The sequence below is a fragment of the Microcaecilia unicolor genome, chromosome 3, assembly GCF_901765095.1.
Source record: "Microcaecilia unicolor chromosome 3, aMicUni1.1, whole genome shotgun sequence".
Taxonomy (NCBI): Eukaryota; Metazoa; Chordata; class Amphibia; order Gymnophiona; family Siphonopidae; genus Microcaecilia; species Microcaecilia unicolor.
In genome coordinates this window covers 249,612,045-249,625,769 of record NC_044033.1, presented here as the reverse complement: position 1 = coordinate 249,625,769, position 13,725 = coordinate 249,612,045, and the positions used below count along the sequence as shown (strand labels likewise).

At 42.3% G+C, this 13,725-nt stretch overlaps 2 protein-coding genes across 4 annotated transcripts in view; both read right to left on the bottom strand.

Moving 5' to 3' along the window:
• Nucleotides 1-4,962, bottom strand: part of LOC115466454 — an 89,182-nt gene extending 84,220 nt beyond the window's left edge. For all 3 annotated transcript variants that reach the window (XM_030197677.1, XM_030197678.1, XM_030197679.1), the window contains exons 1-2: nucleotides 3,920-4,962; nucleotides 2,283-2,420 (exon numbers count right to left, since the gene is read on the bottom strand). In XM_030197677.1, coding sequence (XP_030053537.1) covers nucleotides 2,283-2,420; nucleotides 3,920-4,906 — 1,125 coding nt within the window. In that variant the 5' untranslated portion in view covers nucleotides 4,907-4,962. The remainder of the gene's footprint in view (nucleotides 1-2,282; nucleotides 2,421-3,919) is intronic.
• A 15-nt stretch (nucleotides 4,963-4,977) lies between these two features.
• LOC115464593 overlaps nucleotides 4,978-13,725 on the bottom strand; it is a 40,357-nt gene continuing 31,609 nt past the window's right edge. Inside the window, exons 9-11 of the mRNA XM_030194956.1 lie at nucleotides 11,790-12,016; nucleotides 5,270-5,322; nucleotides 4,978-5,006 (exon numbers count right to left, since the gene is read on the bottom strand). Coding sequence (XP_030050816.1) covers nucleotides 4,978-5,006; nucleotides 5,270-5,322; nucleotides 11,790-12,016 — 309 coding nt within the window. The remainder of the gene's footprint in view (nucleotides 5,007-5,269; nucleotides 5,323-11,789; nucleotides 12,017-13,725) is intronic.

The window sequence follows — 13,725 nt, the reverse complement described above, 5'->3', positions numbered from 1 at the left end:
AGTCTCCTTGTAGGAGACCAGGCTAAATCAGCATCTTGAATTTTAGATTTAGTGCTGGAAATGTAGAGCATGACAAAGTTTGTTCAGATCAGAGAATGCTCTTTGAAGACAAATAAGCTAGGAGTTTCCTTATTTGCAAGAACAGTGAATAAAGCTGCAAGCAGCAATTTAACTCCCCATCCCTGTGTGAGTTAAATTGCTGCTCGCAGCTTTATTCACAGGGATGGGGGGGGGGGGAGCAAGTAAGCTCACACTTACCAGTACGAAGCCCTTAATAGTTTAGTAGTAACTTACTCACCATAGTTCAGAGCAATGCCATGGGATATGTTTCCAAATTGAGCCAAGGTCTAAAGGGTGTACAACGCATGCGTTTTCACTGAGAATATGCACAACAATTTGTGTCAAACATTAAACAAAGCTGCATATCTGTAACAGATGTTCTTAGAGGACAGCAAGATCCTACTGCCACACAGATGGTGACATCTTATGACAGTGCCAGTTGTAAATGCTTACCACAGTCAGACAACTTCAAAGAGTCTTTTCAGCATGCACGGGAGTTCCCGAGCTGCTGCTTGATGACTGTTACAAAACCAGTCCAATTCTTTTAAAGCACACTTTAACTCAGGATGAATAGAGTGCGAACGTGTGGATGTAGAAACCCTGCTGTCCACAAAGAACATCTGTTACAGCCATGCCAGTTTTGTTTTCTCTGTGGACAGCATGGATCCTCACATTTCTGGCTGCTAAAATTTTCTGTCTCTGCAAAAGTTGCCCAAAACACCATAAGTTGCATCAACACCCCAAACTACACTCTTCCTATATCAGACAGCTTGAAAATCCTTGGAGTTACAATAGACCACAACTTAACACTTCAGAGCCAAGCGGCATCCACAACAAAGAAAATGTTCCACTCAATGTGGAAACTCAAACGCCTGAAACAATTCTTCCTGAGGGATACATTCCACAACCTGATACAATCAATAGTGCTAAGCCACGTAGACTACTGCAATGGAATTTATGCAGGATGAAAAGAACAAACATTAAAGAAACTCCAGACCGCTCAAAACACGGCAGCTAGGCTTATATTCGGAAAAACACGATTTGAAAGTGCAAAACCCCTCCACGAAAAACTACACTGGCTCCCAATCAAAGAACGCATTGCCTTCAAAATCTGTACACTGGTCCACAAAATTATTTATGGTGAAGCCCCAGGATACATGACAGACTTGATCGACTTACCAACTAGAAACACATCAGAATCAACATGATTATATCTAAATCTGCACTACCCAAGCTGCAAAGGACTTAAATACAAATCAACTTACGCATCCAGCTTTTCCTACATAAGCACACAATTATGGAACGCACTACCAAAAGCCTTGAAAACGACGTACGACCACCTAAACCTCCGGAAATCACTAAAAACTAACCTGTTCAAAAAGGCATATCCCACCGATCCAACGTAAATGCCTGATCCCTGCAACACAACAAAACTAAAGTACGTAATGGACTATACTCAACTCTTCCGATGTACATTTCACCAATGTGGCCATGCCACATGAACTTTATCTTACCATAACATTACTTGTCCTCACCAGAGTCTGCAAACGCCTCTCCGGTACTATGTAAGCCACATTGAGCCTACAAATAGGTGGGAAAATGTGTGATACAAATGTAACAAATAAATAAATAAATAAACAAACAAAAATTACCTTTTTTTTCTGTCTAGTTAATCATGGTCTTTTGAAAACTGCGTTAACCATCCATTTGAAATTTTTATTGCTTTCTAAAATATACTTACTTTTCCTGCCTGTGATTTCATCTGTAGTTGTGGAGAAAAGGCCCAAAATTCAGCTTTTGTGATATAATAGCTTTAGATAAACAACTGACCTGTTCTTGATAATATCCAGGGCTGGGCTCAAGTAGTTCACATTTGCCCTGCTGGGGTCTCTGGCTGTGAAATTCAAACATATAGCTTGGCACCATTTTCTTTCAATATTATTTCTGGGTCCAAGCAGATTTTGTCCCTGATAATCTTTCCCACCCTACCTCTCACCCCTAGGCTAGCTTTTCCTACACAGTCGTCCCAATACACATTCTCAGTTGAGTAACGATCAGCTGTATTCTAACTTGTTCCTACCAATCATCATGACTTTCATTCAATGCAATAACTGTTATGCCCTAGTCCTAAGGCAGACTAACTGGAGGCTTTGAGTTTTCCCCATCTGTCACCAAGTAGCTGCTCTGCAAATTTCATGCACTGACAATCTTTGACGCTGCACCTTTGCAGTTGCTGCAGCTCTTAGGTGATGAGCTGCCACTTTTCCTGATGGCTGGTTATGTTCTCTTTGGTAACAAAGCTCTATGCAATCCGAAATCCATGAAGATAATGTCCTCTTTTTAACTGAAGCAGATTTCCTCTTCGGATCAAAAGAAAGCAAGAAAGAGTTAGTAAACTTCAAAAAAGGAAACAAATATTACAAAGAAGAATTAAAAAAAGACCATTATGTTAAAGAGGAGGCATGAACACTGCTACAGGAAGATAATTCTCTAGAACAAGTAAAAAGAAAATAGAGTAAAAGACCCTTCCCTAACTTAATGTAATCAGATTACTGATTACTTCCTTTTGATGTTACTCGTCAAATGTATCTGATTTTAACATATAAATTTGCAAAAGAGAAAAAGTTCAAAAGGTTTTCAAAGATAAAAATTTCTTTGTAACAAAAAATAAGAACATAAGCATTGCCATACTGGAACAGACTGTAGGTCCATCAAGCCCAGTACCCTGTTTCCAACAATGGCTAATCCAGGTCACAAGTACCTGGCAAGATCCTAAAAGAGTAAAACAGATTTTATCTCCTTATCCTAGAATTAAGCAGTGAATTTTCTCATCCATTTTAATAATGGCTTATGGATTTTTTTCTTTTAGGAAATTATCCAAACATTTTTAAAATCCTGCTAAGCTAACTGCTTTTAACACAATCTCTGGTAACAAATTCCAGATTTTAATTACACATTGAGTGTAACAATGGTTAAAAAGTTAATTCATTTAATCAATTGTTGGAGAACCAAATTAAAGTCCCGGGGTAGAGTTGATTCCTTAATAGGCATCTCATAAACCCTTCTTAAAAGGAGATGTTTAAATATAGGTCTTTTATACACTCATCATGGAATGCTGCCAAAGCACTAAGATGTACTCTCACTGACAACAGATGGGAACAGTGCACTTAAAAAGATTCTGCCCATACTAAATACACCACTTTTCAAATCTTCTCTGCGTCGGATAATATGATTGTCTAGCTAATCATTTCCTACAAGTCAACATGACATCTTTCACAATATCCAGAACTAGAAGATTGTGCATCATCTTGAAAATTCTTGGGATAATGTGGGATATTAATATCACAACTAACTAACTAACTAAATAAACAAAACAGATGGGGGAAGCTATGCATCATTTGTTTCTACCTGTACTTTTCATGTAAATCACTAAATTGACCATAATCTTAAAAGGAAAGGGAAGCAAACATTCAATGAAGCTAGCTGACTGGATGTAATAGTGGTTCCATGATCAATATGAAGTTTTTTTTTAATCTGTATAATTTATTTCATGGAAATCTGATTAGATTATTTAACTTAAATGCTAGACGGACACTAAGAGATAATTATAGAAATGTGGTTAGCTTGTTGAGGGTTCAACTGAATAAACATATAATGCTGACATTTCCTTCCTTAACTGGTTTAACAGGAGATCAGATTACGTGCATGCATTAGCACCTGTTAACTGGATACTCAACAATCTATATGCACAGTGATGCTGTAAAAACTATTAACCTGCTCTTTCTGGTGCATCACATATCCAAACCTAGCAAAAATGTATTCAGCTCAGTCTTATGGTGAAAAAAAAAAAAAAAGTTACCTCTTTCATGTCTGATGAAGTCACATGTGATTTGGAACTAAGCTCCTGGAAAGGTTCAGTAATGGCCAACAATGGTTTGCTGTTGCTAAGGACCACTTGAAGACCGTGGTGCAAAGAGGGTGGGCAGCCCACCTGGTCCAGCAGGGCCTGATGAGCAGTATGCAAAGAGGCTCCTATGCTCCTTTCTGCATCTTGAGTCCTGTCGTCCTTTTTCATCCACATGTTCCTGCATGGGTGCCAGGTCTCAAGATAGTATTGGAAGATCTCCGCAGGACAAATGGCCTTCAGCTCATCTAGATACTGGTTATAGATCTTGAGTGATGGTGTATGGGCCATGATGTACAGAATGTTTTTTACTTGATCCTTTGTTGAGCTATCCAGATGAGATACCTTTTGGCACAAGGTCTCCAAAACTAGCGGCATACAGTACCTCACTGAGGCTCGAGGTATGAAGACTTCTAAGTCTATAGCATCAAGGATATCAGGATTAACCATGATTTCTTTGACCTGAACTTTCAAGGTGGGGATACTCTGAAAAATGGAGACCATAATGAACCGTAAATTATCAGCTGTACCTTTCCTTGTAAAACACCATGCACATGCCTTCCATGCCAGGTCCTTTTCTTCACAGAAGACAGTATAGAAATCGTAGCCCGGAACAAAAGAGGAGATGAAGTCCACGAATAGGTGCCTGGGAGACTTCAGGGCAACATCCTGCATGTTAGAGAGCATGAGGAAGATGCTCTTGATTAGAAGTTTGTCCTCAAAAAACACTAATTTGACTTTTGTATTTGGATCAGAAACAAAGAGAGCAGCCAGCTCCTTTAGGACATGGGTTCGTTCCTCAAACACAGTGGAGCGTAAACTTAAGAGTTCTTTTAGGTCACTCGGTTCTAGAAACTTGGAAGAGATGTCATTCGCTATGCTTGCTGGGGAGCGCTGTGGATGCTTCCCTCTGGATCTCTTCACCTGAAGCGGGACATCCATACCCCACCAGTTGTGGTTGTGATGGAGGTTGATGTCGGCAACAATAAGCTTGTCCTCTTCAGAAGACAGTTTCAGCTGTATGAAAGCTGGACAGCTCTTGCTAGAAATAAATGGAGCACATAAAAACATGAACTGCATTTAAATGTTCCTTTCTTGCTATCTACAAATTTATCATGAATTGATAAATGCATGACCATCACCACCCATCTCAGTCTTAACACCTCATTACATCTCCTCTCTAGACCACAATCATAAATCACTAATGAACTCATCAGCACACAACATATGTGCCATGACCACCAGATTCAACTGCTGTAGACTCAACAGAAAAAGGAGATAATATAGACAGACACAAAGCATTACCACAGCCACCATCACTAATGACTCTGCCCATCACCTCAATATCCACATCACAACTACAGAGAAATAAAGTATTACATAAGAACATAAGATGTGTCTTACTAAAGATCAGACCAAGGGCCATCACTAGCATCGTCTCTGACAGGGACCGAATCAAGTAACCAAGCAAAATCCTAAGGAATAAATATGTCCCTCCTTGCTTATACCCAGAGATAAAGCAGTGGCTGACCCAAGACTACATAACTAATAAGGTTTATGGACTTTTCACTAGGAAGTAATCTAAACCTTTTTTCAACTCAGTTATGTTAACTACTCTGACCACCACTTCTGCTAACAAATTTCATAGCTTTGAGCCGTGAAAGAATACTTCCTCCAATTTGTTTTAAATATGCCACATATTAGTTTCACAAAACGTCCCCTCTCCTTGTGCTATTTGAAGTAGGAAATGATTGTTGCTTATTTATCTGTTCTACATCACTCAAGATCTCAACCATATCTTCTCTTACTCATCTCTTCACCAAGCTGAGGTAGGACAGCCCTGCCACTAGACAGACGAGGCATCTGCCTAGGGCAGCAACATTTGGAGGGTGGCTGAGCAGAAGGAGCACAGAATGTCCTTCTCCCTTTTCCTGACTCCCTCCCTCCAGGACCAAAGGAGTCAGCAGCGACATGAGATCTTTAACCACAGGCCTGTGTTACAGCATTGTCATATCTCACCCCAGCCCCCAACAGGAAGTCCTGAGCCAGAAGGCAAGTAGGAGGTGGCAGCATTTTAATGCAGGTCTATGGTTAAAGATCCTGCAATGGTGCTGATCCACTTCTCCCTTCATCCCCAGATGAGGGAGATCTGCGGAAGCAGCAGCACAGGCCCGGCAGGAGGAAGGAAAGAAAAGAAGCCGACGGTGGACACTGGGGTAGGGAAGGCGAGATCCTCAGGGTTGGGGGGGGGGGGGGGGGGGAAGGGTGGAGATGCTATACAATGAGGGGTGTTAGAGGGCAAGGGGGAATGCTAAACTACTATTGGAGGGTTAGAAGGCAGGGGGAAATGGTGAACTATGGCAGGGTTGGAGGGCAAGAAGAAATACTGGTTATTGGGGGAGGTTGGAGAGCAAGGTGAGATGATGGATTATAGGGTGGGTTTTACGGTACGTGGAGATACTGCACTATTGGGGGGGGGGGGTTAGAAGGCAAGGGGGATGCTAGACTATTAGGGGGTAGGGAAAGGAAGGGAAGAAGGGATGCTGGACTATGAGGGGGAGGGATAAGGTCTTGAGCCACCCCTGGCCCCGAAACTTTGGCATGACCTCCCACCACCCTTTCAATCAGAACTTCCTTTTCCTCTATTTAATACTCTTCTCAAACCCCATTTTTTTCTTAAATTAGCTTTTGGTTCCAACCTGGCCAGCACTTGGGTGCTTCAGATTGTTTTCCATCCTCTGGGTACTGTTGCAGGGGCTCTGCACTGCCTGTTGAAGGTGGTGGTTTTTTTTAGGATGCCTTTCTAAGTCTATTTGTGCTTTAGTTCCAGTGCAGCACATTAGGCTCTTTCTCTGCTGACCAGAGTCGTGTTTAGGTGTGCATGGTTCTTAGATGTATGGTATCTTTCCTATTTTAAGTTGGAGCTCTTTTCTTATTGCACGTTTGTTTATTGATACGTTTGATATACCGCTATCTCAAGAAAGGTCTCAGCGGTTTACAAAGTAAAATTACACAAAGCATAGGGTGGTGGGACACTGAATAAAAGAATGTATGACACTTCTGGAAACTTGGATTAATACTCATTCTTTAAAGCTTATCGGAGATCGAACTAAGTTCCTACTCCTAGGTCAATCAAATGATGTATGTAATGATAGTTTGTTGAAATCATGTGATCAGCATTTCATAATTGAGAATACTATTAAGATATTAGGGGTCGACTTATCTGGGTCACTATCATTGGAGTCTCGTGTGCATTTTTTAATCAAGGAGTCTTTTCTTATGATGAAAAATCTTAGGAAAATCAGAATATAGAGGCTTTTATATATTTAGGCTTATTGTCCAAAGTCTGATTTTGTCAACTCTTGACTACTGTAACAGCAGTTATGCAGGCTGCCAGAAGAACCTCCTGAAAAAGATTTAGATAGTGTAAAACACCGCAGCATGCTTGATCTTTTCAGCCATAAATGCACAGGAGGTGGGTCTCTCAACTGAAAGGAAGTTCTGGAACGAGGGGGCATAGGATGAAAACAAAAGGAAACAAAGGAATACTTCTTCATGGGTGGTGAATACGGAGACTGTATCTGAATTCAAAAAGCTTGGGACAAGTACATAGGATCTCTAAAAGAGAGGAAGGAACAGTAGATGGCATGGATGGGCAGACTGGATAAGGCACCGATCTCAAACAATGACCTTGATTCCCTCCTCTGGGAGAACTGTGAACACCACCTCTGCAGCAAAGTCAGCTCCAGTCAACTTGGAGAGAAGTCGGCCCAACTCCAGACTGAATCAGGGATCTTTGGCATGGATCAGCAACCTAGCCAGTCAGGCTGCTTCTTTAACGTCAGTCTATTTATTTATGCCATTTATACTCCACATTGTCCCATACAATTTCGAGTTCAAAACAAGCTAAAAAGAAGTCATTTGAAAATATGAAACAAAATACATAAACCCACACATATCACTAAGGAAAGAATCGTAAATATATAAAGAATTCAATAATAAGGCATAATGGGGAGAATGGAAGGGGGAAATTAGGCACCAGGATCAACTGACAGAAAATATTTGAAAAGGAACAATTTCAAAAACTTACAAAAAAAACAAATAATCATGTTGGGATCTTATATTCTTCAGCAAGGAATTTCACCATGTAGTACCCTGATATGAAAAAGTAGCTGAATATATAGATTTATAAACTACTGTCTTACAGGTAGGAACATGAAGACACAGGTACTCTCTTGCACCAAAGACTGAATTGCAAGAAGGCAAAGTAACAAGGGGCAATACCATACAAAATCTGAAATATGAGAGCTCAGAGTTTGAATACAATCCTGGCCCTATTGGGAAGCCAATGCAAATGTATCAGCAAAGGAGTAGCCCTCTCAAAGCGTGGAACATGCATGACAAGTCTAGCCCCTGGATTCTGAGCAGTTTGCAGTTTCCTTAAAACACATTACACCCTGCATAGACAGAATTACAATAATCAAATTGGGTCAAAACAAGAGATTGGACAAGTAATCTGAAAAGATCAATTGAAAAAATGGGCCTAATATGCTTCAGCTTCCAAAGTAATTTAGTAACCACCGAGGATACCTGAGATTCAAAGGTTAAGTAGTGCCGATCAACAACAACCCCTAAAACTGTTAGAGTGGAATCCAAAGGATAAGAAACACAGTCAATGCTAAAATTGCTGCAGGTATCATGGTAAAACATATTAGTTACTAGTGGAACCCAGCCCGTTTCCTCAACAATGAAACGGGCCATAGGCTCTCTCTCTTGTAAGCGATTTTTTTGTCTCTCCCCTGCCTTCCCCTCCATGTCCAGCGATTCTTCCTTTACCTCCCCTCCACGTCCAGCGATTCTCCTCTTCCCTGCCCTCCCATCCGTGTCCTGTGATTCTCTTCTCTCCTGTTCTCTCCTCCCATCCCATCCATGTCCATCGATTCTACTCTCCCCTCCCCTCGATGTGCCACGATTTTCTCTTCCTTTGTACCTCATCGTTTTCTGGCTGGCCTGGCTGACTTCCCTTCCGTTGGTAACATCCTGACATCACCTCCAGCGTTCCCTTCCCTCTCACTGTTCCGCCCTCTGACGTCATTACATTTTGACGTGAGGGCGGGGCAGTGAGGGGGAATGGAACGCTGGAGGCTGGCTGACGTCATGAGATGTTACGAACCCAGGAAGCCAAACAGCGATGAAATGTTGGAGGTGCAAATTATTATACAGGATTACCAAACATTTAGTCTTCTCTCAATTTAATTTAAGCCTGAATTCAGAGGCCCAGGATTCCACGAAATCAAGCCAGCTTTAATTCTATATAGAATTCCCTGGATATCACCTCAAAAAGGAATAGTGACACCTTGAGTGGAGGAGTGGCCTAGTGGTTAGGGTGGTGGACTTTGGTCCTGGGGAACTGAGGAACTGAGTTCGATTCCCGGCACAGGCAGCTCCTTGTGACTCTGGGCAAGTCACTTAACCCTCCATTGCCTCATGTAAGCCGCATTGAGCCTGCCATGAGTGGGAAAGCGCGGGGTACAAATGTAACAAAAAATAAAATAAATAAATAAATCCACGTAGATAAAAGAATGGAATCCCATTGACTGAAGTCTCCCCCCTAACAGAGCCATCATGACATTAAATAATATTGGAGATAGTGGTGAGCCTTGCGGCACACAACAATTTGAAAACGAAGGTGATGATAATGGACCCGACATTTTTACTCTGTAAGAGTAAAATCCAAATCCCAAATTTGGTCTAGTAAATTTAACAAAAGATCATGATCGACTACATCAAAGGCACTTGACATGTCAAATTGCATAACCAGGACCTTGTTGCCTAAATAAATTTCCTTCCAGAAGGCAGAAACTAAAGTGGTTAAAACAGTCTCAGTACTATAGCAGGGCCTGAAGCCAGACTGCGACACATGCAGGAGACGAAAGCTGGAAAGAGTCGAGAGCTGGGCTGCTACAATTCCTTCCATCACCTTGACCAACAAGGGGATGGAAGCACTTGGCCTGTAGTTGGCAACGTCACTCAATGAGCCTGAGGAAGTTTTAGGAATAGTTGTTAAAATTATAGAACCCCTCTCAGCTGGAAAGAGGCCTTGAGCAAACAAAAAAGATATGTTCCCTGAGAAGTTCAATGGATAAGCTAGGGGCATTCTTCAGAAGATTACTTGCGACAGCATTAAGGATACAATGGGATGAGGAATACTTTGAAAGGAAGAATTTAACTGCACCAGAGGAGGGTAACTGAAAAGAAGGCCAAAGTCTATCGGCAGGTATACCAGCCCAATGATCAGCCCGTGACACTGGAAGAGCGTATTGTTGCCAGGGGACGAGAACTGCCCTTCTAATAGCTGCTATTTTCAACCAGCTGTTATGTTATGCTGTTGACAAACTCAAGGGAAAAATGCATTGGTTTTCAGAGGACACATAATAAACTCCTCCACCTGGACTATGGAATCTGTGCGATTCTGGGTATGATTTCTTATTCTTGGTTCTACTAGAAGAGAAGCTTATTAGATTATATTGATATCTGTATATGTAGCACTATGTGTGTGTGTCCCCCTAATTACATGGAAACAGCTAGGTATGTGATTTTTAAAAGCTGGGAAAGTTGTGGGAACTTGCAAGAATATTCAACTTTTTCAATTTATGAAGCTGAGGCATGATTTGGGGAAGGGGTATTTGTGGTTGGCAAATTTATGTGCAGCACATTGAATTCTGCAAAGTGCTAAATCATAAGTGTAACTTCACCGTGTGGTTAGAACCGAGGCTATTTAAAATGTTGATACTAGTTTATCCTTTCTTCTCTTTCATGCTCAAACTCCAATCAAAATCAGCTTTCACTATCCAGGAATTTCCCTCCCCATCCCCAGCCCAGTCACTGCAATAACAAACTGATCTAAGGGGCCCTGTGCCAGGACTTGTCCTGGAACTTTCTAGCATAGACTCCTGCTGCTAACCAAATGTATTACACAGTGTTGTCCTTGGTGATCTCAAAGAATAGATCTCATTCTTCTGGGTGTTGCCTAGGGGCTGTGACTGCTGCCTTTGAAGTATTCCTAGCTCCAGCTGCTTGGGAGTGTGGAAACTTTTATTCACAAATCAAACCAGAGACCCTTCATGTGGAAAAGGGAGAGGGGTTGGGATTTGATATACCACCTTTCTGTGGTTGAAATCAAAGTGGTTTTATATATTATATACGGGTACCTATTATGTACCTGGGGCAATGGGTTAAGTGACTTGTCCACAGTCAGAAGGAAATGCAGTGGAAATTGAACCCAACTGCAACTGAGCCAACCCTATGCCTCAATTTTAATCTGGCTTCTGTTCATTCTGTGCAATCCTCAGGGAAGCCACAGTATCTTCCCTGTGTCTTAATTCAGATTCTTCATTTTTAGGGATGGACTGTCATTTGCAATGACATGGGAAGTGCCCATCTCTACTGATTTTGCTAAGTCACATTATCTCCCCGTGCCTCAGATGTAACCCTCAACTCTATTACTGCTGGCCTGTGGGCACATCACTTTCTCTCTTTTGCCTCAGTTTCAGTGACTATATGATGAGAATCCCATAATTAGTAATAATAAACTTCCCATTTTTCCTACTACAATACACTGATCAAGCAGTGTCTGTGATACCGCACTCGAGTCCTGTGGTCTTTATTTGCCATCACATTCTAGTATCTGTTTCCTAAAATTGGTTCCTCCTCCTTTTCGAAGATGAACATGGGAAGTCATCTTCCTGGCTACCTGTCCTATGAGCAAGAGAGTTTCCTTGTTTTTCCCCTTCCATCCCTTCCCCACTGGATCCACTGACTGTACCTGATGCAGCTGCTGCAGTCCAGCTGCACACTGCTGTACTTCAAGGCCCATGCCCGCTCAGCACCCCCTGGGTACTGACGGATGTCCTCCGTGGTCAAGGCCTCGGACTGGCACAGACTAAGCTCCACCTTGTTCTCCTTGCACCAGGTGTCCAGAAAGATGCAGAGGTCCTCCCAGCTCTCGAACTTGTTCTCCTTCATCCGTTCCTCTATTGGGGCTACATCGGCCTGCCCATGGAATACCACAAGGACACAAGCAATAACAAATAATAAAACACTTACCATTTTGCTCTGTTTTTAAGGTGTTTTCTGATATTCACATGTACTGGTAATATGATATGTGCAGGTGCATTTTCAAAGTAGTCACATTTACAAAGTTACGTGGAGGGGTATAATCGAAAGGGGCACCCAAGTTTTCCTGAGGACGTCCTCGCAGGGCATCGCGGCGAAGGGGCGGGGAAACCCGTATTATCGAAACAAAATCGGAGTCCATCTATCGTTTCGATAATACAGTCGGGGACGCCCAAATCGCGAAATTTAGGTCGACCTTAGAGATGGTCATCCCCGATTTTCGGCGATTACAAACAGAGGACGCCCATCTCAGAAACGACCAAATCCAAAGCATTTGGTCGTGGGAGGAGCCAGCATTTGTAGTGCACGGGTTCCCCTCACATGCCAGGACACCAACCAGGCACCCTAAGGGGCACTGCAGTGGACTTCAGAAATTGCTCCCAGGTGCACAGCTCCCTTACCTTGTGTGCTGAGCCCCCCAACCCCCCTCCCCCCCCACTCCCCACAACTGTACACCACTACCATAGCCCTAAGGGGTGAAGGGGGGCACCTAGATGTGGGTACAGTGGGTTTCTGGTGGGTTTTGAAGTGCTCACATTTACCACCACAAGTGTAACGGGTAGTGGGGGGATGGGCCTGGGTCCACCTGGCTGAAGTGCACTGCACCCACTAAAACTGCTCCAGGGATCTGCATACTGCTGTTATGGAGCTGGGTATGACATTTGAGGCTGGCAAAAAATATTTATCTTTCAACAGTTTTTATTGATGGTCAAGAATGTTAAACACAACCGACAAATTCATTATACATAAATGGCAAAAAATATTTAAAAAGTTTTTTTTTTTAGGGTGGGAGCGCGGGTTGGTGACCACTGGGGGAGTAAGGGGAGGTCATCCCCGATTCCCTCCGGTGGTCATCTGGTCAGTTTGGGCACCTTTTTGAGGCTTGTTCGTAAGAAAAATGGACAAAGTAAAGTCGCCCAAGTGCTCGTCAGGGATGCCTTTCTTTTTTCCATTATCAGTAGAGGACGGCCATGTGTTAGGCACGCCCCAGTCCCGCCTTCGCCACGCTTCCGACACACCCCCATGAACTTTGGTCGTCCCCGCAACGGAAAGCAGTTGAGGACGCCCAAAATCAGCTTTCGATTATGCCGATTTGGGTGACCTAGGAGAAGGATGCCCATCTCCCGATTTGTGTCGAAAGATGGACGTCCTTCTCTTTCGAAAATAAGCCTGATAGTAACCTATGGAACTTTGTAAGTCTAAATGTTTTGAAAATGCGCCACAAAGCCACCATATACTGTCCTGTATACTGTATTTGACCAAATCCTTGTTAAGTGGGTTACTAGGGGCATCCATAACATTTAATTTCATGACTTCTGTAACCATAATGTTCAGACCATTTTTTTTATCATCTTAGTTTTTAAAAAGTGTACAAAAATACAATAGAGTAACACGAACAGAATATAGCATATATGATTTTGACATAAAGTGCAGGAATCCGGTATAGTTTCACATTGTGAGTTATCTTCATTCAAAATTCTATGGAAGAACTCACAAATTATCCACTGTCTTCTGGTACCTTCACCTCTATAACTGGATTTACAACCATCTTCCATTTTCCAATGCTATTTCCTCCCTTAGGTCCC